This window comes from Arachis hypogaea, chromosome 14, assembly GCF_003086295.3.
Source record: "Arachis hypogaea cultivar Tifrunner chromosome 14, arahy.Tifrunner.gnm2.J5K5, whole genome shotgun sequence".
NCBI classification, from domain to species: Eukaryota; Viridiplantae; Streptophyta; class Magnoliopsida; order Fabales; family Fabaceae; genus Arachis; species Arachis hypogaea.
The window spans coordinates 141238246-141262837 of NC_092049.1; the positions used below are offsets into that span (position 1 = coordinate 141238246).

General features: G+C 33.2%; 3 protein-coding genes across 3 annotated transcripts; 1 reads left to right on the forward strand and 2 right to left on the reverse strand.

Annotated features, from left to right (window-relative positions):
• Positions 1–423: 423 nt before the first annotated feature.
• Positions 424–1372, forward strand: LOC140178912 (uncharacterized). The gene has a single exon (XM_072216139.1). The coding sequence runs from the start codon at positions 479–481 to the stop codon at positions 1250–1252; it is 774 nt and encodes a 257-aa protein (XP_072072240.1). The 5' UTR covers positions 424–478; the 3' UTR covers positions 1253–1372.
• Positions 1373–3348: 1976 nt separating this feature from the next.
• LOC112798093 (TMV resistance protein N-like) lies at positions 3349–5983 on the reverse strand. The gene is made up of 2 exons (XM_025841264.3): positions 5222–5983; positions 3349–4811 (listed from the first exon to the last, which is right to left on the reverse strand). The coding sequence occupies exons 1-2, from the start codon at positions 5680–5682 to the stop codon at positions 3989–3991; spliced, it is 1284 nt and encodes a 427-aa protein (XP_025697049.1). The 5' UTR covers positions 5683–5983; the 3' UTR covers positions 3349–3988.
• Positions 5984–16333: 10350 nt separating this feature from the next.
• LOC112798094 (isoleucine N-monooxygenase 2-like) lies at positions 16334–19202 on the reverse strand. Its single transcript, XM_025841265.3, has 3 exons — positions 18775–19202; positions 17851–18205; positions 16334–17103 (listed from the first exon to the last, which is right to left on the reverse strand). Exons 1-3 carry the CDS (start codon positions 19200–19202, stop codon positions 16444–16446), a joined length of 1443 nt encoding a protein of 480 aa, XP_025697050.2. The 3' UTR covers positions 16334–16443.
• Positions 19203–24592: the final 5390 nt, after the last annotated feature.

Below are 24592 nucleotides of genomic sequence, written 5' to 3' on the forward strand. Positions count from 1 at the left end.
AAAATTTAAATTCATGAATGGATACGAAGTTATGTTCGAAGTCTATGCGTGTTTGTTTTATTGTTTACATTTGTGCTTTGTATTTAATTAACTCCTGAACTATAGTTTAACTGTTTAAGTAAAACCACACCAACTTAAGTAAAAGATATCCAAGTTAGAAAAAAAAATTGGATTTTACATAAATCTGAAGAATAAATTAAATATGTAAAATTCAAAATCAGAACAAATAGTAAAATTGTTCCAACTAGTAAAAAATTTATAAAGTCGATTAAGCTTTTAAAATTATAATATCTAAAAATTTAATAAACTTTCTCATTGAGAAAAATCGTAACAACAATTAAATGTAGCCGTACAACGTTACCCTGAAGCTAAAGCATGCAAAATAAACCTCAAAAACCAAACTTACACTTCAAGAACACAACATTATGAAATACGTAACAGTTAACTAACATATACTCCTATATTAAAATTTTGCTACATGCTACATCAAATCCTAAATTCTTATATCCATCCACCAATGAATAACTTGAAATCTATCAATGTTTCATTTGAAACCCATCAAACACAACCTCCTAGTGGATCTTCTATACAAATCCTAGATTCATCAATCCAAAGTCTAATAAGATCATGGCAAAGAAGGCAAAGGTGGCTACATGTTTTCGCCACATCATCATCATCAACCCAACACCAACAAGTTATGAATAATAATGCACCATGGAGGAACCATTTGGCCAATTTCCTACAATCAAATTGGGTTCATTTGTTTTCAATCTCATTGCTCATTGTGGACCTCATCATCACAATTCTTGAGCTATCTTCATCTTTGGTTTCACCATGTCATCAACAAAGGGTGAACAAGGTAGAAAAACTTAGTCTACATTGGATTGGAATTAGTATCCTTAGTTTACTTTCAATAAAGTCTATGGCTTTGTTAGTGGGGTTAGGCTCTTCATTCTTTAAGCATTTTGGGTATGTTATGGATGGAGTTGTGACCATTGTGGCTCTGTTTTTGGAAGTGTTTCTTGAGAGAAAAGGAGGTAGTTTATTGATTGTTGTGAGTTTGTGGCGTGTGATTAGAGTGGTGGAGAGTGTGTATGAGTTAAGTGATGAAACAATTGAAGCTCAAATTGAAGGTATAGTTTGTCAATTTGAGGCACTCAAAGAAGAGAACATGAGGCTCTTAGAAACAATCCAAGGAAAGAGCAAGGCCATTGAAAAGCTCAAGGAGGATTTGGATAAATGTAGGCATTGAATTTGAAGCTCCACCCCCATCATCATGAATTCAAGAAATTTTGATATTCACATTGTGGCCTTCTATTTATTTGTAGGCTAAATTAATATACAATTTTCTATTATCAAATAGAGTATGAAATGTATATGGGATGAGCTTTACATCTTATCTAAAAATAAAGAAATCCCAAAAAAAATCTTTGTTATAATTGAAACCGAAAAAGATGCATTAGTTATAAAAGAGAAAGCTAGTGCAATTTCTGATAACTTGTCTATATTAAGTTTGGTTTACATGATATTTACAATAATTAGTTCTTAATACTTTTTAAGTAGATGATAAATTAAAAATATAAATTTGATGGTTTAAGACAATACATAAGGCACCGTTTGGTTGATGTTTGTGTATGTCAAAGACAGAGACACAGTGGGACGTGTTCTTTGTTTGGCACGTGAGACATAAATTAAGAGAGACACAGTGACCTCATTGCTATAATGCTATGATATTCTTAACTGCTTGTTATGTCATTGACTCATTGTCATTAATCAGGAGCAATATCGTGGGGTTTGCTTATTTATTTATTTTAATCACGCATTTGCCATAAGATCAACGTATATTGAAAATGAATAGGGATATGAAGGAGTGCTTCTGACTGTTAGCCATGATCCATGATTTAAATTATAAATATATGGGATAGCAATTACCGATGAGACGCTTGTTTGTAATGACTTTTTTTATTGAAGATAGAGAGACCTGAATTTTCCGTGACTTCTTAAATAAGTATGAGAAGACCGTGTAATTTGAGTTATAACTCATTGATTTGTTTGTTTATTTGTAATGACTTTGAAGTTTGAACTATTAATTAGTGAGTATTAATATTTTTATATATAAATCTAAATAAAATCCAAAAGTAATATAATGTTAAAAGTTAAATATTGGCCAAATACGGACTAAATTTGTTAGAATTTGTTAACTCTGGAGACTTTCTCATATTTTTCTTAGATTGCTTAATTAATTGAGAGCCACATAGTATCATAAAATGTTTCTGATCAACAAATATTTTTTGTATAGTGCATAGTCATAGTTTATCAAAAAAATCGATCATGGCTTTCTCTGTCTTTCTCAGATTTTGGTGAGAGTTCAGTCACACAAAATATGAATTTTTTTAATTTATATTTATATATGTCTTTGTTAGGCATACCAAATTCTGCTATAATTTTTCTTTTAAGTCACCAAAAAAAAATTCGAGATATCATGTCTTGGAAATGGCATGCTGATCTTCGGTTGATCTTGACAAATACAGTAGCAGACATCATGGCAAAGACTGCAATGAGGACTATTTCTCCCCAAATGGAGCTTCCATTGCCTTGGAAGGAGTTTGAGAATAGTATTCAGCGGGACTGCCTTTCTTAAGCAGTTTCTTGTTTTTTTTTCTTTTTTAGTTTTTGTTTATTTTTCTTTTAAGTCACAAAAAAAAAAAATTCTACTATAATAGATTATTGTGATGGCTTATTTTCAATAATGATATTCTGACATGCTTGCTATGTCATTGTCCTAATAGAGTGATATGGTTATTTGGGTGAAAAAAAAGAACTGATATATATCAAAATAGACATATGATGAGTGATTTTAAATCTTAAGCCATTATAGAAGGGGTTTAGTGTTTAACGCTACACTAAAAGTATAAAATACTCATCTCATATTTAGTGATAGAGAAAATCTAGAGAACCTACCAACTCTATATGCAATCATACTCATTAGTCATAGTTCATCTAAGAAGTCAAGCATCATGTTCTTTATCGGATTTTGGTGAGCTAACTCGCAATGGATGAACTTTTTGGCTATATTCATATCTGATCTTTGCTAGCTATATCAGAAACTGCTGTCATAGATTAGTGTGATGGCTTACATTCAATAATGATATTCTGAGGATCTTGCTATGTCATTATTCTAATACAAAGCAATATGTTTTATTGGATCAAGAAAAACTGATATATATCAAAGTAGACATATGATGGAGTGATTCTGAATGTTAGACATGATCGAGAATATTTAATGATATACACTAATAATTGAACTCATATCATATTTATTTATAACATGAAAGAAAATATGTCATGTTCAGTGTAATAGAGAATCATAATATAAATGTGCTCAAGGAAAACAATGCAATATAAGAGAATCACACTCCATTACAATACAGTGAGACTGCAGGACCACCTGTAATGATATGAATTATGGAGGAGAGTTCTGCACGAATTGATAATACATACATACATGCTAGAATGATTCATCTTAGCAAAAGCATAGAAAGGAATTAACTTGCATGAAAAGGAAATTAATTAGCATAAACCTTATGCATGTGCCTATGAATCAGTGACATTGATATCCTATGAAAAGGAATTAACGGCCAAGCGTCCTGCAGTATATGTAATGTTTCTAAACTTGGAAAGTTATGCAACCCATCTGAGTCACCAAAGTCCATTCTCAAGTACTTGATGAGGTCGGGTGTCAAACTCAAACTCAAACTTTCCAAACACTTGACACTTCTTGATCTATTACTTACTCGTTGAGAAAAATACAGCACCTTAACACGGCGGTTTTCTGAAATATGTTGGGCCCACCCCTTTGCATCTCCATAAAAGAATAGTGATCGAGTTGGTGATTCCGTACATGTCTCTACTGAACAGGCATAGGATCCTACGTTTCTGGGAAAGGACAATAATCTGCGATCATTGTTGTTGTTATCTGGTTTGTTACTCAGTGATATGCACAGTTTCTGTAAACTTCCTTTTCAATGCACTGTTTGGAAACAGTTACCCATTCACGACAAGGGAATACCTCCCTCACCTCATTGCTGTCATAGATCATTCGGGCAAGAGTAGTCTTGCCCGACCCGCCCATGCCGCTAATTGAAACAACATTCCTCCTATTTGAATCTTCTTCCTTCAGTTGATTAATTACACCGATGAATTCTTTCACAAATCCCACTACCTTCTTCTCCTTCACAATCTTTTCCTTCCCGAATTCACCTTCACGTATGCAATGTTTCTCAAGCTTAACACCATTCATCACAGCAGGACAATCCTGAAAGAGATTTCTGTTTTCTGTTGCTATGAGGATCCTACTACCACCACCAAACCAATCACTTATTCCCATTCCCACTAGCAACTCCAAATGCTCTTCACTATCAACCCCTTCCAGAACCAGAAGCATCTTTTTATGCTTCAACTCATGCATGGTCTTCACATCCATATCAGAAAGAAGCTCCTTTTGGAAAATTTCCAAGCGATCGTCATCGGTGGTTTTCCTTAGAAGTTCACTAACATCAACAAGAAAACCTGCTGCTTGGAACTTATATTTGATCTTATAGTACAGCTCAAAAGCAAATACTCTTATGTAACTTTTGCCTATTTTAGGATCTTCATAAATTCCCACCACACCAACAGTATCACAAGATTCAAGGTTCAAAAGTGATTCAACCACTCCAAATTGAGAATCAAATCTATTTAATTGTTGCCTGATCTCTAGAAGTTTTGCAGACACTTGTTCAACAATCTTGCCTATGACCCCTGTTTCATAACTATACATCACAACACACAATATTAAATATCAGAAAAGTTTAGAGCCGGCAACTTTATTAAATTTTGGTCAGTATGTAACTAGTAAAAGAAAAATGAGTAATTCCACACCATTGGATGAAATCTCACACAATTAAAAACATTATTGATAACTATAAATCACAAAAATTAATGGCCCCTAGCACTCCTCTATTAATATCTTTGTATGTAATTATTATTTTAGAAAAAATTATGTCTACCAAATAATTAATAAAAATAAAAACTTTATCAGGATTCATTGTAAATTTTAGAGTGACCTAATATAAAGAAATTAAACACATAATAAAACTTGTTGTCTCAATTTTTATTAATCATTAAGATGATAAAAAATTATGAGTTCAATTAATTTGGTAATTAATTAAAAAGAACTCACTGATCTCGCTCCTCAACAATGTGTTGTCCACTTAGGTCGCAAACTGTAAATAGAGCAGACTTCCACGCTTCCCCCTTGTCTTTGCCTTCTCTCTTTTCATGTTTCTCCATGGCTTCCTTATATTTGGCGCTAATCTGATATCTCACTTCTGCGGGCTTTACGTGATAAAAAACTGGGACCATGGATCGTTCGTTTCCATTGTTTTTGGAGTACTTGAGCATCTGCTCTAGTTCCAGGAGGCACCATGAGGAAGATACATAGTTTTCACTCATCACAACAATATGAATCCTAGATCTTTTAATGGCTTCCATCAGAGTAGGTTTAATTGCGTCACCTAGTTCCAGAGCCGGATCATCCCTGAATACTTGGAGTTTTTTTACATCGGCCAGACCATGATAGAGATAATCTGTGAATAAGAACCTTGTGTCCTCGCCTCTAAAGTTCAGAAAAACATCATACATGCCTCCTTCTGATGATAAGGATGACGTCGCCCACAACCACGGGGCCGGCGACGAGGAAGACGCCACCCCGGCCGCTCCATCATCGGCCGTGACGTGGTATACAACAATTGAAATCAAAGAAGCAGTGAAGCAGTGTGGATATCAATGATGAAATAGTTGGTGGATTGATTCATGAACTTGCTTGGTGACTTTGGAATATATTATTCGCTACTTGCAATACTTTGATGAATGATTGATACATATATTTGTTATAAAAAGACCTTGGTCATGACAATTGCTTTCACCAGCAATTTTATTAGAGGAGTGTTAGGGCAGCAATTTTTATATTTTGTAATCATCAATTGACCATTAATAATATTTTTAATGGTGTAAGATTAAATCTAATAGTGTGGGATCATTTAATTTTTTTTTAATGGTTAAATGATGGCCAACTTTTTAAAAAATTGCTGGCTCTAGATTTTTTCATTTTATTATATGAGCAATGCTAGGGGGCCAACAACTTTTGTGATTAGTAGCCATCAAATAGTCATCAATAATGAGTTAATGGTGTGAGATTGATGTGAGATTTCATCCAATGGTTCATCTTTCTCTGCTGGTTACATGCTGACCAAAATTTCATAAAGTTGCTGCCTAGACTTTTTCTTATTATATTATACTAACTACTATATTATTAAACTCTTGATATTAGACTTAACCAATCTTAACTTGTCCTTTAGCATCCCAAGTCATATGTATGTCCAGCATGATGCTCACTCATTTATAGACAATTATTCTTATGATTAAAGAATAGAGAGGTGTAATCAAGGTGAAGCTATCAGCTATGGCCATGGTCCCCTCCAATTTTGTAATTTTTCTCTTTCAATTCAAGTAAATGGAATTGTGTTCTTAGTTCATTTTAAGTCATAATTTATCTTTTTCCTCATCCTCAAATATATATAATATTCTTCTCAACTTCAATACAATCTCAATCATATATCCCATTTTTTTTCTACTTCTCTAATCCTTAGTTTCTCTAATTCTAGTCCTAAGACAAAGACATATATACCTAGTGATACTTTTTATGTTCCTCTTGACTAAGAAGGAGAAATTATGTTTATTTGACTAAAGTTTTAACATCCTTCAAATATCATTAGCAGTCCATTTGATTTTAAAGATCTTGATAGTAGTCGCTATGCTTTTATTAGTTGTAATTTTTAAAATTTCACAGTATTGCTTCATTTTTTTAAAGTATTGTTAGAAAAATAATAAAAATTAGTTAACAAAAATTACACACATCTAAAAATTAAAAATATATATTTAAAATTTATTTGGAAGATAACCAAACTTTTTTTTTCGATCCAAGAATTAACTAATAAAATAGTGAAAAGCAAAGATTAAGGAATAGAAAGAGAAATTTAAAAGAAAAGAGAAATATTGTCTAATTATTATTGGTTGAAAAAAATTTTGTTCTCAATCTTTTTTTATTTAAAATCTAAAAATCACATTTAAAAGCTTCTGTTACATTAAAAGTTTATTATATATTATTGATGGTTTCAGTGGCTAAGAGAAGGGGGTTGAATCTTAGCCCCCTTTTTGCTTACTAACACTTGCTGAACTCAGAGGAGACTTTTCTGTTTTTAGCTCGTCCCTAGCCACGAGACTTTTTCATTTTGTCTCGTCACTTGGCACGAGACATTTTTGGTTTTTGCTCCTGTGCAGTAGAAAACAGAAATGGAGTAGGAGAGAAGAAAGATTACACCCAGATATATCCTGGTTCGGCTGCTAAGTGCAATGCAACCTACATCCAGTCTCCATCACAACAATGATGGAATTTCACTATAATCAACCTGATTACAAACTGTAAAGTGCTAACCCAACTTACAAGGAGATTCCCACAGAATCATAAAACACAACATAGATGAACAAAGGAACTCTAAGACATCTATGGCTTTTTCTTTTAATTTTGTACTCTCTGCCTTTTTCCGCTCTATGACTTTTTCATTACAAACCTCACTGTTTGCCTTTTCTCCATGAGACTCAAGACATGACAAAATTAAACAGAAAAATACTAAACAGAATACATTGAAGGAGAAAAAAATCTGTAAGCTTAGGTAGCTCTGAGAATCATGTGCCTTGCACTCTCACTGCTTACTTCTAACTCCTTGCTTCAAAGCGTGGTTGTTCACTCTTTTTATAGAAGAGGGAAGCCTCCACACTTGAAGCCAAAACCCAAGCTTAACTTCTTTTCCTTCACACATAACCGGTTCGGCCACACAGAGAGAGAAGAGATAACCATGCAAAACCCAACATGCAATTACCTCTAGTCCTTCCTTGGTCATCACTCTTCATCAATCCGAGCTCTCCATCCTTGGCTTCCTCTCCAAGATGGATTTCTGGCCCTTGATGCTTCATGATGATGATGACTTCATCTGCTTCAATCTCTGCCTCTTCCATCACTTCGTCACTCTAGCTACTTCTTGTGGTGGTTGAGCAGAATCAAAGACAAGCCATGCCTCCAAGAATCTCACCTTGCTGGTCGAATCTTCTTCTTCCTTTTTGAGCATGAAGAGCTCAAGATTACCTCACCAAATCTAACCACATTTGGTGAAAATCTCAGCCACAACTCATTTTTATTTTAGTATGTTTTCTTGCCATCATTGTGATGGTCTTTAGACTTGCTTTCTCTTCCTTTCGATAGCTCATTTTTGCTTCCATGGCTACCATTATTTCCTGTGTAATAACCGAAGAAGAGAAGCAAATAGAGAGAAAAGAGAGAAATTTGAAGAGCATTGATTTAGGAAAGAGAAAGAGATAAAATGAAATGATTCTTTCCTTGCTGAGTAGCGTGTAGTCATAAGTGCTACTATCAAATCAATTGTCTTGCTTTCTCTCTCATAGTTCCCATGCAATAAATGACAATGTAATGAATTTGGAATCCATCACATGGTGAAATGCTTGGATCCGTTGGAAGCAATTTTGCTTTCCTTCTTCCACTTGTTTCGGATCATGCATGAGGAATTAAAATTGGGCTAGTTGTTTCAATCATTTAATTCTGGCCCAATAGTAACATTTACTTTCCTGATGAATTTTTGGAACATAGGAAAGCATTTTCAACTTGGACTTGTAACCATAATAGATTAAATTGGCCCAAGTAAAATAAAGAATCAATTCAGCCATGTTCATCATATATATATTATCAAAACCAAAGGCTGAATGTAATTGGGCTTGCACCAGAATTTTGGCCCAATATTAAAACTTACAACAAAATTATTTAATCAATATATGTTAAATGAAAATCAGATTAATAATTTTGTAATTAATTATTTTTAATAATGTTTAATCATCATAAATATTAATTTAGAGTTTTCCAAACTCATCAATTATAAATCATACCAGTAAATTTAATATCAATATAAAATTACTTGCATAATTTTAATAATTCAAAAGTAACATACCATAAAACTACTGTGTATTAAATATACAGGAGTTATTAGATTATAAAATATAAATAATCTTATAAAATAACTAAATAAATAAATAAATAAATAAGAGGTAACAAATAAAGAAATATAACGAGAGAGAGAATTGTTATTGATGTTGTATTACATTTGTTTCATATTACACTCCTATTTATATGCACACAAAAGGTAACATTTTTAACTTTTATTAAATTCATCTCTCTTGAAAATGTGCCTATTACTAAATGATGGTCATTCACTTCATTTGATCTTATCATAACACTCCCCATTGTATGACCATTTAGGATAATGTCTCGTTAAAACCATACTAAAGAAAAACCCTGTGGGAAAAAATCTTAGTGAAGGAAAAAGAGTACAATATCCTTTGTGATGGGGACTGCCTCATTAAAAATCTTGTCAAGAAAAATTCAATGAGAAAAAACCTGACCAAGGAAAAAAGAGTACAGTCTCTCCCTGTTGTCGACATCATTTAATGTCTCGAAATCGGCGCATCCCAATTTCATGTACCAATCTTTCAAAGGAGGATTTTGGGAGTGACTGTGAATAAATCTGCCAGATTGTCACTTGAGCGGATTTTTTGGACATCAATTGTCCCTTGATTTTGAAGATCATGAGTGAAGAAGAATTTGGGAGAAATATGCTTTGTTCTATCGCCTTTGATGTATCCGCCTTTAAGTTGAGCAATGCATGTTGTATTATCTTCAAACAAGATAGTTGGAGCTATCTTATGATCAATCAGTCCACATGATGACAGAATATATTAGATCAGACTTCTGAGCCAAAAATACTCGCGACTAGCTTCATGAATCGCTAGTATTTCGGCATGATTAGAGGATGTTGCAGCAATCGTCTGTTTCGTGGACCTCCATGATATAGCTGTACCTCCATATGTAAACAGATATCCTGTTTGAGATCTCCCTTTATGTGGATCAGACAAGTATCCAGCATCTGTATAGTCAACTAATTGTGACTTGGATCCATAGGGATAAAACAATCCCATATCAACCGTCCCATGAAGATATCGAAAGATTTGTTTGATTCCGTTCTAATGTCTTCTGGTTGGAGAGGAACTATACCTTGCTAATAAATTCACAGCAAATGATATATCGGGTCGTGTATTATTAGCAAGATACATTAGCGCTCTAATGGTAATAAGATATGGTACTTCAGGACCAAGGATATCTTCATTTTCTTCCTTAGGATGGAATTGATCTTTATTCACATTCAAAGATCTTACGATAATTGGGGTACTTAATGGATGTGACTTATCCATATAAAATCTCTTCAAGATCTTTTCTGTGTATGTTGTTTGATGAATAAAGATCCTATTTTTTGTATGCTTGATCTGCAGTCCGAGACAAAATTTAGTTTTTTCAAGATCTTTCATCTCAAACTCTTCTTTTAGAGCTTTTATAGTTGTTGGAATCTCTTCAGGAGTTCCAATGATATTTAAATCATCAACATACACAGCAATTATAATAAATCCAGATGCAGATTTCTTTATTAAAACACACGGGCTGATATCATCATTTTTGAATCCGTTTTTGGCCAGATACTCAGTAAGACGATTATACCGCATTCGTCCAGATTGCTTTAGACCATATAAAGATCTTTGCAATTTAACTGAGTATGTATAACCCCTGCGAATATTCATTGGATGGTTTAGATATCTTTAGTCTTTCGGGGACTTTCATATAGATATCCCGATCTAATGAGCCGTATAAGTAGGCTGTTACCACATCCATTAAATGCATATGTAGTTTATGATATGCAGATAAACTGACCAAATAACGCAATGTTATCGTATCCACTACAGGGGAATACGTTTCTTCATAATCTATACCGGGTCTTTGTGAAAAACCTTGTGCCACAAGTCGGGCTTTGTAGCGCACAACTTCATTTTTCTCATTTTGTTTTCTCAAAAATACTCATCTGTATCCAACAGGTTTTACATCTTCTGGTGTACGGACTACAGGTCCGAAAACTTCACGTTTTGCAAGTGAGTCTAATTCAGCCTTCATGGCTTCTTTCCATTTTGGCCAATCATTCCTTTGTCGACATTCTTCGACTGACCTTGGCTCAAGATCTTTATTACTTTCATGCATGATATTTAATGCCACATTATATGCAAATATTTCATTGACAATTGTCTTATTTCGGTCCTATTTCTCTCCTGTAAAGACATAATTTATCGAGATCTCGTCATTTTCACAATTTTCAGGTACCTAAACGTCTTCTGGCGTTAACACTATATCAGAATTTTGGACAACTGCAGGTGTCTCTACTATGTCTTTTTCAACAAGAATAGTATTTACCTCTTTTTGCTTTCGAGGATTTTTGTCTTTGGAACCGACAGGCCTGCCACGCTTCTAGCGTGTATTTGCTTCGGTGGCAATTTGTCCAATTGGGACATCAATTTGAATTGGGGCATTTTCTGTTGGTATATAAGACTTGGTTATCCTCTTTGTATCGGAAAATGCATCATGCAAATCATTTTCTATTCTTTGCAAATGTATAATCTTTTGAACTTCTAGTTCACATTGCCCTGATCGAGGAGCTAAATGAATCAAGGATGATGCATTCCAATTAAGTTCCTTTTCAGGAAGCTTATTCTCTCCCCTTAATGTTGAAAATTTTGATTCATCAAAATGACAATCTGCAAGCCAAGCTTTAAATACATCTCCAGTTTGTATCTCAAGATACCTCACTATAGAGGGAGAATCATATCCAACATATATCCCTAATTTTCTTTGAGGTCCCATTTTGGTGCGATTAGGTGGTGCAATAGGAACATATATCGCACACCCAAATATTCTTAAATAAAAAACATTTGACTGCTGGCCAAAAGCTAATTGCATAGGAGAGAACTGATGGTAACTCGTTGGCCTCAAGCGAATAAGTACTGCGGTATGTAAAATAGCATGCCCCCAAACCGAAGTTGGGAGATTTGTTCTCATAACTAAGGGTCTAGCAATCAATTGGAAGCGTTTAATAAGTGATTCTGCTAACCCATTTTGTGTGTGAACATAAGCTACTAGATGTTCAACACTTATTCCATTAGCCATACAATAAGCATCAAAGGCTTGGGAAGTAAATTCACCAGCATTATCAAGACAAATTACTTTGATTGGATTTTCTGGAAATTGTATTTTTAATTGAATAATTTGAGCCAGTAATCTTGCAAATGCCAGGTTGCGAGAAGATAATAAGCACACATGTGACCATCTTGAAGATGCGTCTATTAGGACCATAAAATATCTAAAAGATCTACATGGTGGATGAATAGGTCCACATATATCACCTTGAATCCTTTCTAGGAATTCAGGGGCTCAAATCCAATCTTTACTGGTGATGGCCTTAAAATTAACTTCTCTTGAAAATATGCAGCACAACAAAATTCACTAGTTTTAAGAATCTTCTGGTTCTTTAGTGAATGTCTATGGGAGTTTTCAATAATTCTCTACATCATGGTTGTTCCTGGATGACCCAATCGGTCGTGCCAAGTTATGAATTCATTTGGGTTAGTAAACTTCTGGTTTATAATGGCATGTGATTCAATTGCACTAATCTTGGTATAATATAACCCAGATAAAAGTGAGGGCAACTTTTCTAATATAACCTTTTTATTTGAATCATGAGTTGTGATACATAAATACTCATGATTTCTCTCATTCATAGTTTCAATATGATATCCATTTCGGCGAATATCTTTGAAACTCAACAAGTTTCTCAGAGACTTGGTAGATAATAGTGCATTATTTATTACAAATTTTGTTCCTCCAGGAAACAAAATTATAGCTCTTTCGGAGCCTTCTATCACATTACCCGAGCCAATAATAGTATTAACATACTCTTCTTTTGGCACAAGATGGGTAAAATATATATCACTTTTAAGAATAGTATGCGAACTTGTACTATCTACAAGGCAAATATCTTCAGAATATGTCCTTACTATTTTTTTCAAAGACAAATAATAACAATAATAAAATGAGTAAAAGTACATACACAGTAAAATTATTAACATGAATACTTAACAAATACACATATTAAACTATTCCATCATTGATCAAATGACCAATATTTCCTTCAAAATCCTTAAAGAAATTAGATACATCATAATGAGTGGTGGAATTTTCATTATTTGAAACAAAATTTGTTTCCTTTCCTTTATCATCCCTTTTCAAGGATGCTTGATAAAGATCAACTAGGTGTCTTGGGGTACGACAGGTACGTGACCAATGGCCCTTTCCATCACAACGGAAGTATTTATCCTTAATTGATTTACTTTACCCATTGTTTCTTTCTTTATCCCACTTCTGGTAAGATCCTTTCTTGTGAACATAATTTCTTTTCCTTCCATAATTTTTCTTGTTATCAAAATCTTGCCATTTACCTCTTCTGGGGTTATAAGTTGCCGCATTTGCTTCAGAAAATGGGGCGACGCCAGCTGGGCGCGCTTCATGATTTCTTAAGAGCAACTCATTGTTGCGTTCAGCAACAAGAAAGAAAGAAATTAGCTCAGAATATCTTTAAATCCTTTTTCTCTATTGCTACTGCAGGAGCACATTCGAGGCATGGAAGGTCGAGAAAGTTTTCTCTAACATATCGGACTTGAGGAGGTATCACTGTCGTTTGATGATTGTACCTTTCTTCAAGGTCTTTCCACAGATCTGCAGGATCTTTTAATGTGGGATATTCATTTTTCAATCATACGTCAAGATGACGATGAAGGAAAATCATAACTTTGGCTTTATTCTTCTGGGATGTATTATTTTCAGCCTTAATGGTATTTCCAAGATCCATTGAATCAAGATAGATTTTAGCATATAGTATCAATGGTAAATAATTATTTCCAGATATATCAAAAGCATTATATTCAAGATGAAAGAGTTTTGACATAATAAAAATTTGTTACCTGAAGTCTTCCTAAAATATCGTTAGAATTTGGTGCTGATAACGTGTTATAAAATAACTAAATAAATAAATAAGAAAGATGTAACAAATAAAGAAATATAATGAGAGAGAGAGAGTTGTTATTGATGTTATATTACATTTGCTTCGTATTACACTCCTATTTATATACACACAAAAAGTAACATTTTCAACTTTCATTAAATTTATCTCTCTTAAAAATATGTTCATTATTAAATGATGGTCATCCACCTCATTTGATCTTATCATAACAAACAAATATATATTGAGCTGTCTTGGTGCACAATTATTGCATGTGGTGTATGTCCGTGGTCAGGTTTGTAAAGGAAAAAGATACCTGAAGAAATATAGGCATACAATAGTGATGTTTTAGTTTAAGTGATTTGGTATTAATTAATTATTAGTCCAACAAAATCAAAATATACTTCTATGTTTAATGAGTCTTCATAAAAGAAATTTAGCATCAACAAACAAACAAAAAAACTCTTAAACCAATAAATTAATTTATTTTTGTGAAATACGTTTCGGATTTTTTTTTTTTTTATTTGTGTCAATTGACTCAATTCTGTTTTGTCCAAATAAATAAGTGATGTTTGGGTGAAAAAATTTTCATCGATATTGGATTCTAATAAAATTACACAAATGATGGAGAAGAATTCCGTTAATTGTCAAAATAAGTGGATCATGGCAGAAGTGGCCAAAATAATTTAACTTTGATGAAGTTGTTGGTGTATATATAATGATAAACAGATTTAAAATTTAGGATTTAGAAATATAATATTAAGATTTTTTTATCGGAGATAAATTACGTAAAATATAAAAAAAAAAAAAACCATGATGCAAAAGTATATTTAATATGAATTTTTCACCCCCAACAAATTGTCATCATCCATAATTTTATATTATACCATTGTTAATCACATCTCCATACTACACCATTATTTAAACCATTTAAGAAATTATTAGTGGGGAGAAGTTGTTTGGCTTGGCACAATAATAATGATCGAAATAATATTTTAGTCATCCAAAAACCACACCGTTTTAAATACCGAAAGATTGAATGAATATATATATTTAAAATAAAAATTCATGTTAAACGCCTTAATCATGTAAGAGTAAAAACCCTTATCCACTTAAGTCTTTAAATATTAATGAGAAGTACTTTTGTAGGAACAAATAAAGTAATAAGATTACATGATTTGAAAATAGGTTTAATTATTCTAAAAATTTCTATATTTTCACAAAATATTCAATTAGATACTTAGTACTAACAAATGTCCCTGAAAAATTGAATATTTTAAAATATTTGTTATTATGTTTGACATAGAAAGATTTTAAATATTTTTAGAATATTTTTTTTTTAAATTATAAGGACGAAATTATAGGACCACAACTACTTATTAGTACAAATATATTTTAAAAAATTTGGTACATTTGATATGAAGAACTTTCGTAAACTGAAGAGTTATATATAGGTTTTTTTTATTATTGAAAATTCAAGGAGTTAATTTTATATAAAGTTAATAGTTGAGAGATTAAATTATCATTTAAGGACTATTAACTATTACTTAATTTTATATAAAATTATTTGCATTTGAATTTCTATTTTTTTTATTATATATGTAGGAAGAGGTTTTCTTTATTTTGACAGTAAATGAATGCTTTGGATTTTCTTTATTTATTTTGTTTATCTCACTAATAAAGACTATTTCGACGTTAATTTCTACTTTATCATTTTGTTTATTTTTTAAATTTAAAAACAGCAATGAACTTACAATACTAACGTGAAAGATAATTAATAGATCAAATAAAATTAAGCACTGAACTATTCTTGGATCGGAGCAACTGAAAATTTCTTAAAGATTAAAGTATATAATCTTTAAATATTAAAGCACTAAAATAAAAATATTTCAAGAATTAACTGTTTCATAAAAAATTACATACCGTTAAAATAGAAACTATAATTTATCACCTATTTTGAGAGCACATGATTTCACCCCCTAAAACTAGTTTAACACATGTTTTATATATTATTACTGTCTTAATTACTTAATCAAATATTTATATCAATAATATTAAAAAAACAAAAAATAGCCCAAACTTATTTTATTTAATATTTATTAATTTTAATAATAATTAATAAATATTAAATAAGACAAAATCTAATTTGTTTTTGGCTAATTTTTTTGATAAAAACTCAGGTGAAGTCGACTTCACATAAAGTTGATACTTGAAAGTCGTTAGATGAAAATTTGGTCAAATTAGTCAAATCATTTAATGGCTCTCAAGTATCAACTTCACGTCAAGTCAACTGCAACTAAGTTTCCACCAATTTTTTTTATTACCAATCGAACATTTCTATAATAATAGCTTAAGTAGAAATTCCATAAGCCTCCGCCGGCAACCGCGGCATTGCAAATGCCATGAGTGGCTTTGCTTTTATGGTACTTCCTTCTGTTTCGGAGAGGTCAATGGTTTTTTCATTGGGTGGCACACTCCAATTGAAGCCATGCAACATCCTAGCAAATAACATAACTGTCATGGTAGAACCAAGATTGATTCCGGGACATGCACGTCTTCCGGTGCCAAACGTAATCAACTTCAAACTCGGCTCATTTAAATTCAAATTCTTAAACCCATCAATATTATTATTATCTTTTTCTAAATGGCGTTCGGGTTTAAACTTCAAGGGTTCTTCCCATATTCTTAGATTTTGTCCGATTCCTTGCCGTCTTAGAACAATGTGGCTACCTTTTGGAATGAAGTATGTGTTGTCGGCAATAAATGTGTCTTCCATGGAAACATGGGTAGCGTTGATATCATCAATGGGGTGAAGGCGAAACACTTCTCTTGCACATACTTTTATGTAATTGAGTTTTGGAATGTCTGATTCTTGAACTTGTCTTTCCTTGCCAACCACCGTATCTAATTCCTCCACCGCCTTTCGGAGCGTCTCCGGCCGATTTAGCATCTCGGCAAGTCTCCATTCAAAGGCATTCGATGGATTGTCCACGGTTGCAATCATCATATCCTGAACATAAATTTTTATTTATTGAGTAATCTAAAAAGCGAAAACTCGGTGCAGTCAATTTTATGTGAAATTGATAGTTGAAAAATTTAGTCAAATCTGTTAAATTATTTAACAACTTTTAACTACGTAAAATTGACTGTATCTAAATTTTTTCACCAAAAAATCAAATTGAAGATTCATGTGTATGCATGTATATGATTGAATAATGGATGTCTCTCCCTAATTTTATTTGAAAACTCAACATTATTTGAAAAAAAAAAGTTGAATATGTATATGCAATTCTTTTTATATAAAATTAATAGTTAAAAATTATTAAATTATTTAATATATTTAATTAAATTATTATCTAATAATTTTTAACAGTCAACTTTATATATAGATAATTGTATATGAATTTTTATATAAAAAAATTTAATGCATTAACAATATAAACTTTTTGTTAATAATATATTAATACATAATTAATTATATGTGTAAAACTCTTTTACATCAATTATATACGCATGAAAGTTAAATTTGATATTTGGTGAAAATCAGAACTCTTGTTTTACTTATGAACTGAAAAAGACCTTCATATACTCATCATTTCACTCAATATGTAATTTTTTAAAACATTTTCTCTTAATTCCACCTTGATTATATATCAACCTTTAATAATGTTCATTAAAAATGTGTAACTTATGCACTGAAAGTTAAAAATACAATATAATATATAAAGATATATAGTAGAGTATCAAGTGTTATTACCATAATTTGAGACTTAATTTCATCAAGAGTCAAAAGTGGATTATCATTTGCATCTTTCAAGGAGATTAGAACATCAAGCAAGTCCTCTTCACATGTTCTTTTACCATTCTTCCATTGCTGAACCCTATCTTCAATTAAGGGATCATGATACTTCAATATCAACTTAGTGGCCATCTTCAAGTTCTTCTTATGACCATCCAAGTCAAGCTCTCTCAAGCATGCAACATAATCAGAGATAGAGAATGCAAAGAGGTATCTCAAAACAGTGAAGATTGCATCAATATGTTCCACCTCCTCAAATCCGGGTCCTCCATCTTCCCTTCCTTTACCAAAGTGCCTTGCATTGAAGACCAACCTGTTGGAATAATAATAATAATAATACAATTCATCAATGTATGTCAAGAATAAATTAAAAAAAAATTCTCAAAATATTAAGCTCTTTATTATTAAGGTCTCATGTTTAAATTTCCTAGAGGATAAAAATATAAAAACATTAAAGATAAAATATTACAAATAAAAAAGTTATATTTCTATTTGTATCTACTGCATTTCTCATAATATTTTAGTTAACCAAAAAATTGAACAACTTTTTTTTTTCTAGAACAAATAATATTTTGTCTGTTTCTGTATTTGTCTATTTTTTAAATTATTTTTTGTCTTCTAGTATATTTCTATGTCATCATGAAATTTAATCATATCACATAATCGACATGTACATTAATACACATATGGTTTAACTAATTTTTAATTAATAAATATTAGTCAATTTTTTAGTGTAAAATATTTTCTTAAAGATTTAAAATTTATAATTTATAATATAAAATTTAATAAAAATAAATTGTTATTAACTAAAAAATAGTCAATTTTCTAGTTGAACTTAAAAAAGAAAAGAAAAGTTTTTTTTTTTTTGAATTGATATCCCACCTTCTAATAATGTTGCCACAATAATGTCGTGCCACAATCCTCGCATCCACAAGACCGCCACCATTCTTGTTGCATTGATTGTAAACATAGAGAACGATGTTGTCGGCTTCCTCCACCCTCTTGTCTTGTAGCCATTGGAGTCTTCTTGGAGACACCAATTCATTGGCCATAACTCTCTTCATTTTCTTCCATTGTTCTCCATAGGGCACTACTATTGTACTCAAGTACCCACCTGAGACATGTTCACTAGACCAATTCGTAGGCCTCGACGCGAAAATTGAATCTTGTTTTGTCAATAATTCGCGAGCGATTTCAGGACTAGTGATGGGAATAACATGAATGTTACCTAGACGAATGCACGCGATTTCGGTGTTTAGATCACTCATGATCTTATGTATCCATCTAGATGCTGATTTGTTTGCTACCATTTCAGGTAGGTTACCAATTATAGGCCATGGTTTTGGTCCCGGAGGAAGTAATGTAGTTTGTTTGCGTTTTGAAGTTATTTGGTGTTTGAGGAATTTGAGAAATGGGGTGATGAATCCAACAAGTAAGAGAAGGAGATAACAAAATCGTAGAGAGCTAATAAGAGAAGATTCCATGGCTTGGAAGTGAAGTAAATTGATGAAGCTCAATTTTAGGTTTAAGCTAAGATGTGTATGTGATTATTATTATTAGGGTTTAGTTTGATGTGTTGAATTGTTTAGTGTAGTTGTCTTTCTTTATTTATAGATGTAAGATATATGTGATATCATGGGGATGGAAATGACACGTTTGCATGGCACGATGATTTGGCTAGAGTAAATTAAAACATGAACAAGTTTGCATGCAATTAACATGTGAGTGATTGATAACACGTGAGATTATCTACAATAACACGTTTTCACTCTTTGGACTTCACTAACCTTTAAAATTTTCTACTTTCCAATATATATAAGGGGTGTTTTCGATGCGGTTTGGATTGGTTTTGAGTCAAAAATTCATCCGATCCGAATATTAATTTTACTTGCGGTGCGGTTTGGATTGAATTGGATTTGCGGTTTTATAAATTAAAAAAACTAAATATATATAACAAGTCTCAACGTCAAATTTTAAATAATCAACAATGACATAACAAGCCTCAACAATATCTTTAAAAGCCAACAATAACATAACAATAGAAATAAAATTATAGATTAGTTAAAATAAATAAATAAATAACATTTTGAACATAAAATATTTATTAAATAACAATAACACATGAATAATATAAAAATGTATAAACAATTGAACATGTTATAAGTATAATTGTAAATATAATAATAAAATAATAATATTATAGTACATTGTGCGGTTTGGATTGGATTGGATTGGTTATGAAAATTAGATCCGAAATTCGATCCGATCCAGCGGTTTGCAAAAAATAGAATCCAATCAAATCCGAATTAGTGCAGTTTTAATCGATTTTCGATTTAAATTGGAATAGATGAACGGTTTAATTTAAATCGGTTTAAATTTGAACACCCCTATATTATATATATATATATAATTTCCACACGTATCAACGTTTTTCTTTTATCTTTATGCTGATTTATTTACACGTATCAAGCACATAATAATTGACTAAACGTATATACACGCGAAATGGGCTAACAACTTCGGACTAATTAATTAATCTTTAATTTTTTTTACAAAAATATTTATTAGTAACAAAAAAGATTAACAAACAATAATTAAATGTTAGATGTAATTGTTGATATATTCTGGAGCATATGTTAGGATAGTGGTTTACCTTTGTGGTTTTGCCCTAAATGCTGTGTATTTGTCTGTGTGTGTGTGTGTTTGCTTGGTTTAATTTTAAGGGGAGCTCAATTTGCTATAATTCTACATATGCCCTTGTAACAACAATATTTTTTATTATCTAACTATACTAATAAATACCATTAAGCCCCTTTGAGTTTAATTAGTTTAGTGTCAATATATTAGGCTGCATTTGTTTACAGAGACAGAACATTGAGATAGAGATATAGAGACGCAAAATTGTGTTTGATAGAAGAGACATAGACAGAAATAATGTGTCTAGAGACACTGAATTAGTGTATTTTGTGTCCATCCTAGCAGGAAGGACACAGAGACACTAACAAGTGACACAACTTATTTTTTATTTTTTTTCATTATTTTTGTTAATTTTTTATAATTATATTTTTTATTATTATATTTTTCATCGATCTCAAATTCTTTGAATGAAAAAAAATGAGAATAAATTGGATTTTCATAATTTATTTTAATTTATCACCAAACAAAATACAAAATACAAAATTTTGTATCTTTGTCCATCAATATCTTGTCCTGCTCTCAGAAACAAACGCAGCCCTTAGAGACTTGTGTACTTTAGCGGTCACTAACCATTTGCCTTAGCTTTTGCCTTATATTGTTAAGGATGATATACTTTGTTAGCTTCTTCCTTTTAAAAAAAGAATAATTGACCATTTGTACCCATGATAGTTCAGAACGCTGACAAATATACCCATCGTAGAAGGAAATTGACTTTGTAACCATGAGAGATGGGCTCGTGTGACAAAAATAGCCTGGCTTGGGTTGGCACCTGCTTCGGATATGTATAGTCCTACATGGCAATCCGAACCTCCCAAAGCCCAATCCACGTGGATCTGAACGTTGTATATGTAGATAATGGTTGAAATGAAAACCCTAGCAAGTTCTCTTCCCCAATTCGAACCATAACCCCAAATCTAAAATTTTGTTGCAATTTGAACCATAACCCAGAGTGATCTCAGAATCCCAGCGATGTCATCACGCAGATTTAACTCAGATGGAAATTTTGGAACTCGCAGCAGTTCTTCCAGTTCGAAGAAGATGAAGGAGAAGAAGCTCGACGGCAAATGTTTCTGTGGGAGAGATGTTGTGTTGATGGAGTCTGGAACGATTACGAACCCTAACAGATGGTTCATCAGATGTCCTCTATGGGCGGTAAGGGACAACTGCTGTTGTTGTTGAGGTTTAGACAATGATTTCTGAGTTTTAGTTGACAAATTTGGGGTTTTTTTCTCTCAGACAAGAGATTGCAGATACTTTGTTTGGGTGGATGAACTCAAACAAAGATGGGAGGGCGTGGCAAGATGTTTAGCCAAGAGGAAGTTCAAGCATTGTTATGCAACGCCTGATGATGGATTGACTCTGAATGCAGGGGAAAAAATCTGCAAGCATCCTCAATTATGGCTAAGAAGATAGACAAATTTAGGGTTGAAATTAGGGGTGAAATTAGGGGAATTAGAGTGATGATTATTACTGTTGCACTGGGGGTAGCATTTTGTCTGTTTTGTGAGTTGTATTTGGTTATGAAATCATAAGGCTTGTAAAAAGAGAGGTCTTTGTTCTGTCATAGTTAAAATTTTTGAATGATATTGGTATAATATAGATTGTTCCTAATCTATACTGGTTTGCTTTTCATGTGATACATTGATATGGATACACAATGTTTGAACTTGTTGCTACAATCTAAAATGATTCTGATAACATTAAGGATCAAACAGTAAGCTGGAAATTAGCAACCTGATAATTTTGCTTTTCAATATATGAGTAAGGAACAAATTGGATGAAGAAAGTGTTGTAACAATAACAATAGTGATATCAAAAAGAGGCAAAAGAAGGCAAGTATATAATTGCCTTAACAAGTAAATTGTTCATTATATATATATGGATGCTGGAGGTTCCAAACATTCTGATATTAGACAAAAAAGCCAAGTACTGGCCACTGAGTTTACACCCTCAAAAAAAGCCTTACTAAGTCATATCTAAGCAATAGGATGAAAATGCATCAGAAAACACAAGAGTTCTGTATCTCACAAGTGTAACCTAAAAACAACAAAAAGCCAGATTCCAAATTTTGCAGTATTAGTCTATGATATTAGGGTCGAGTTACTGCTCCCGCTTGATAAACCATTTTTTCCTCCACTTGATCCCCGTATCCTGCCTCGACCTCTACCTTGACCTATCCCTCTATCAGATGTGCCTGGACCTGTAGCATTTGGAGTGACAACTCCAGGTGTGGGCATGAACTGCATGAACTGGGTGCTTGTTCCTGCACTAGCACCTTGCAGTAGATGTGGTGTAGTTTGAGAGTTGTGTGTGGAGGAAGTTGTTGCTGGCTGGTTGGCAGCTGGTGTACTTGGCTGCTGTCTTTGTTCGGTCGGAGGCGGGCGTTTAACACTTCTCCTTTTAACCTATTTTCTGATTGTTGCATTGGTTGGCTGTGGCTGTGGCTGTGCAGTTGGTGGGGGAGGCATTGGGTGAGGCTGCTGCAAACCATAGACCAACTCAGTTATTATCACACAAGGTTTGCTAGGCAGCTTAGTTAAATGATTAAAACAATGCACTTACTTGTTGAGTGTTGGTTCTTGCAGATTCGTTTCCTTCTTCAGTGGCCTTCTGTTCAGCCTGTGCAGATTCTAATGTCTCCTCATAGTACATTTCAGCCAGTAAATCCTCATTCTCATCATCTGTTGGTGCTTGTGGGGCAGAACTCCCTTCACCTGCAGCTTCCTTCCACTTTTTACAACTTCTCTTATTGTGACCAGCCTAATGATAAACGTATTAGTCATAATTTAAACTAAAAATCACATTTATCAATAACTATAGAACAGGACAGAATCTCAACTATAATTGGTTTGCCATACCTGGAGGCAATACTTGCAGATAATAGTCCCAATCCTCCTCATTGTTCTATGAGGGTCACTCTTCTCCTTAGGGCCATCATTTCTCTTGTCTCTCTTGAGTGTAGGTCGACCAATTGGTTTTCTATACCGTGGTGGCAGAATGGGGAGGGTATCAACATCGTGCTCCCAGTACTCCTGGCTTGGAACTGGACGCATAGAAATCTGATAGGCTGCGTTGTATGCACCCATGGTGAGCCAGTTGTGGGCATATTCTTCTGGCCTTCTATTCTGGTAAGCCAAAGCAGCACAGGCATGTCTACATGGTAAACCTGTGATTTGCCATAGTCGACAGCTTCATGTACCTTTGCCAAGATCCACACTTACCTTCGTTGGCAAACAATGCACCTCATACACATTCCCTGCGTCATCTCCAGTAGACAGAGGCATCCATTTGTTGCTCTCTCGCTTTTTTCTCTCTAACCTTCTGCATATCTGACATGAAGTTAAACCCATTAGCTTGAAAATCTCCCACATCCTCCAACTGAACCTGGTTAACTGGAGCATCAGCATTGCTCTGAGGAAAAACTAGAGTTTGTTCAGTATCGTCGTCACTTGCTATGCTATGCAATTCCTCTGATTCATAGCAATGATGACTAGGATTTTCATCAGAGAAATCATCATCATCAATGGGGACGTAGAAGGTTGGAGGCTTGTCTGGATCGGGGTTTGGAATGAAAGACTGGCCTGTAAGGGGGACCTCTTAGTTGTCTCCTCTTATTCACCTTTGGCCTTCCCTAAACCTCCTCTGAAGGATTACTATGATCATTCTGGGAAGTCCTATTGGTGTCAGAGGGTGAGACTGTCTGAGGGATTGATTGTGAGAGTGGATTCCCATATGGATGAGGGGTGTATTGGGTTAGTTGTTCTGGTTCAAGAGGTGCAGAGACATTGGGTTCAGAAGAAGGGACTGAGTCTGAACAAGCAGTGTGTGTTGGTTGCTGATCTTGTTCAATAGGTGGCTGGGAAGGTTGGGACTGACTTGATGGTGGTTTATCTGGTATGCCAGGTGTTGGGGGAGGCTGAGAAACCTGTCCTGCCTCAACAGATCCTGAAAGTTGTGGGTCTGCTGTCTCCTGGGCCATAGTGATATTGTCCTCTTTTTGAGC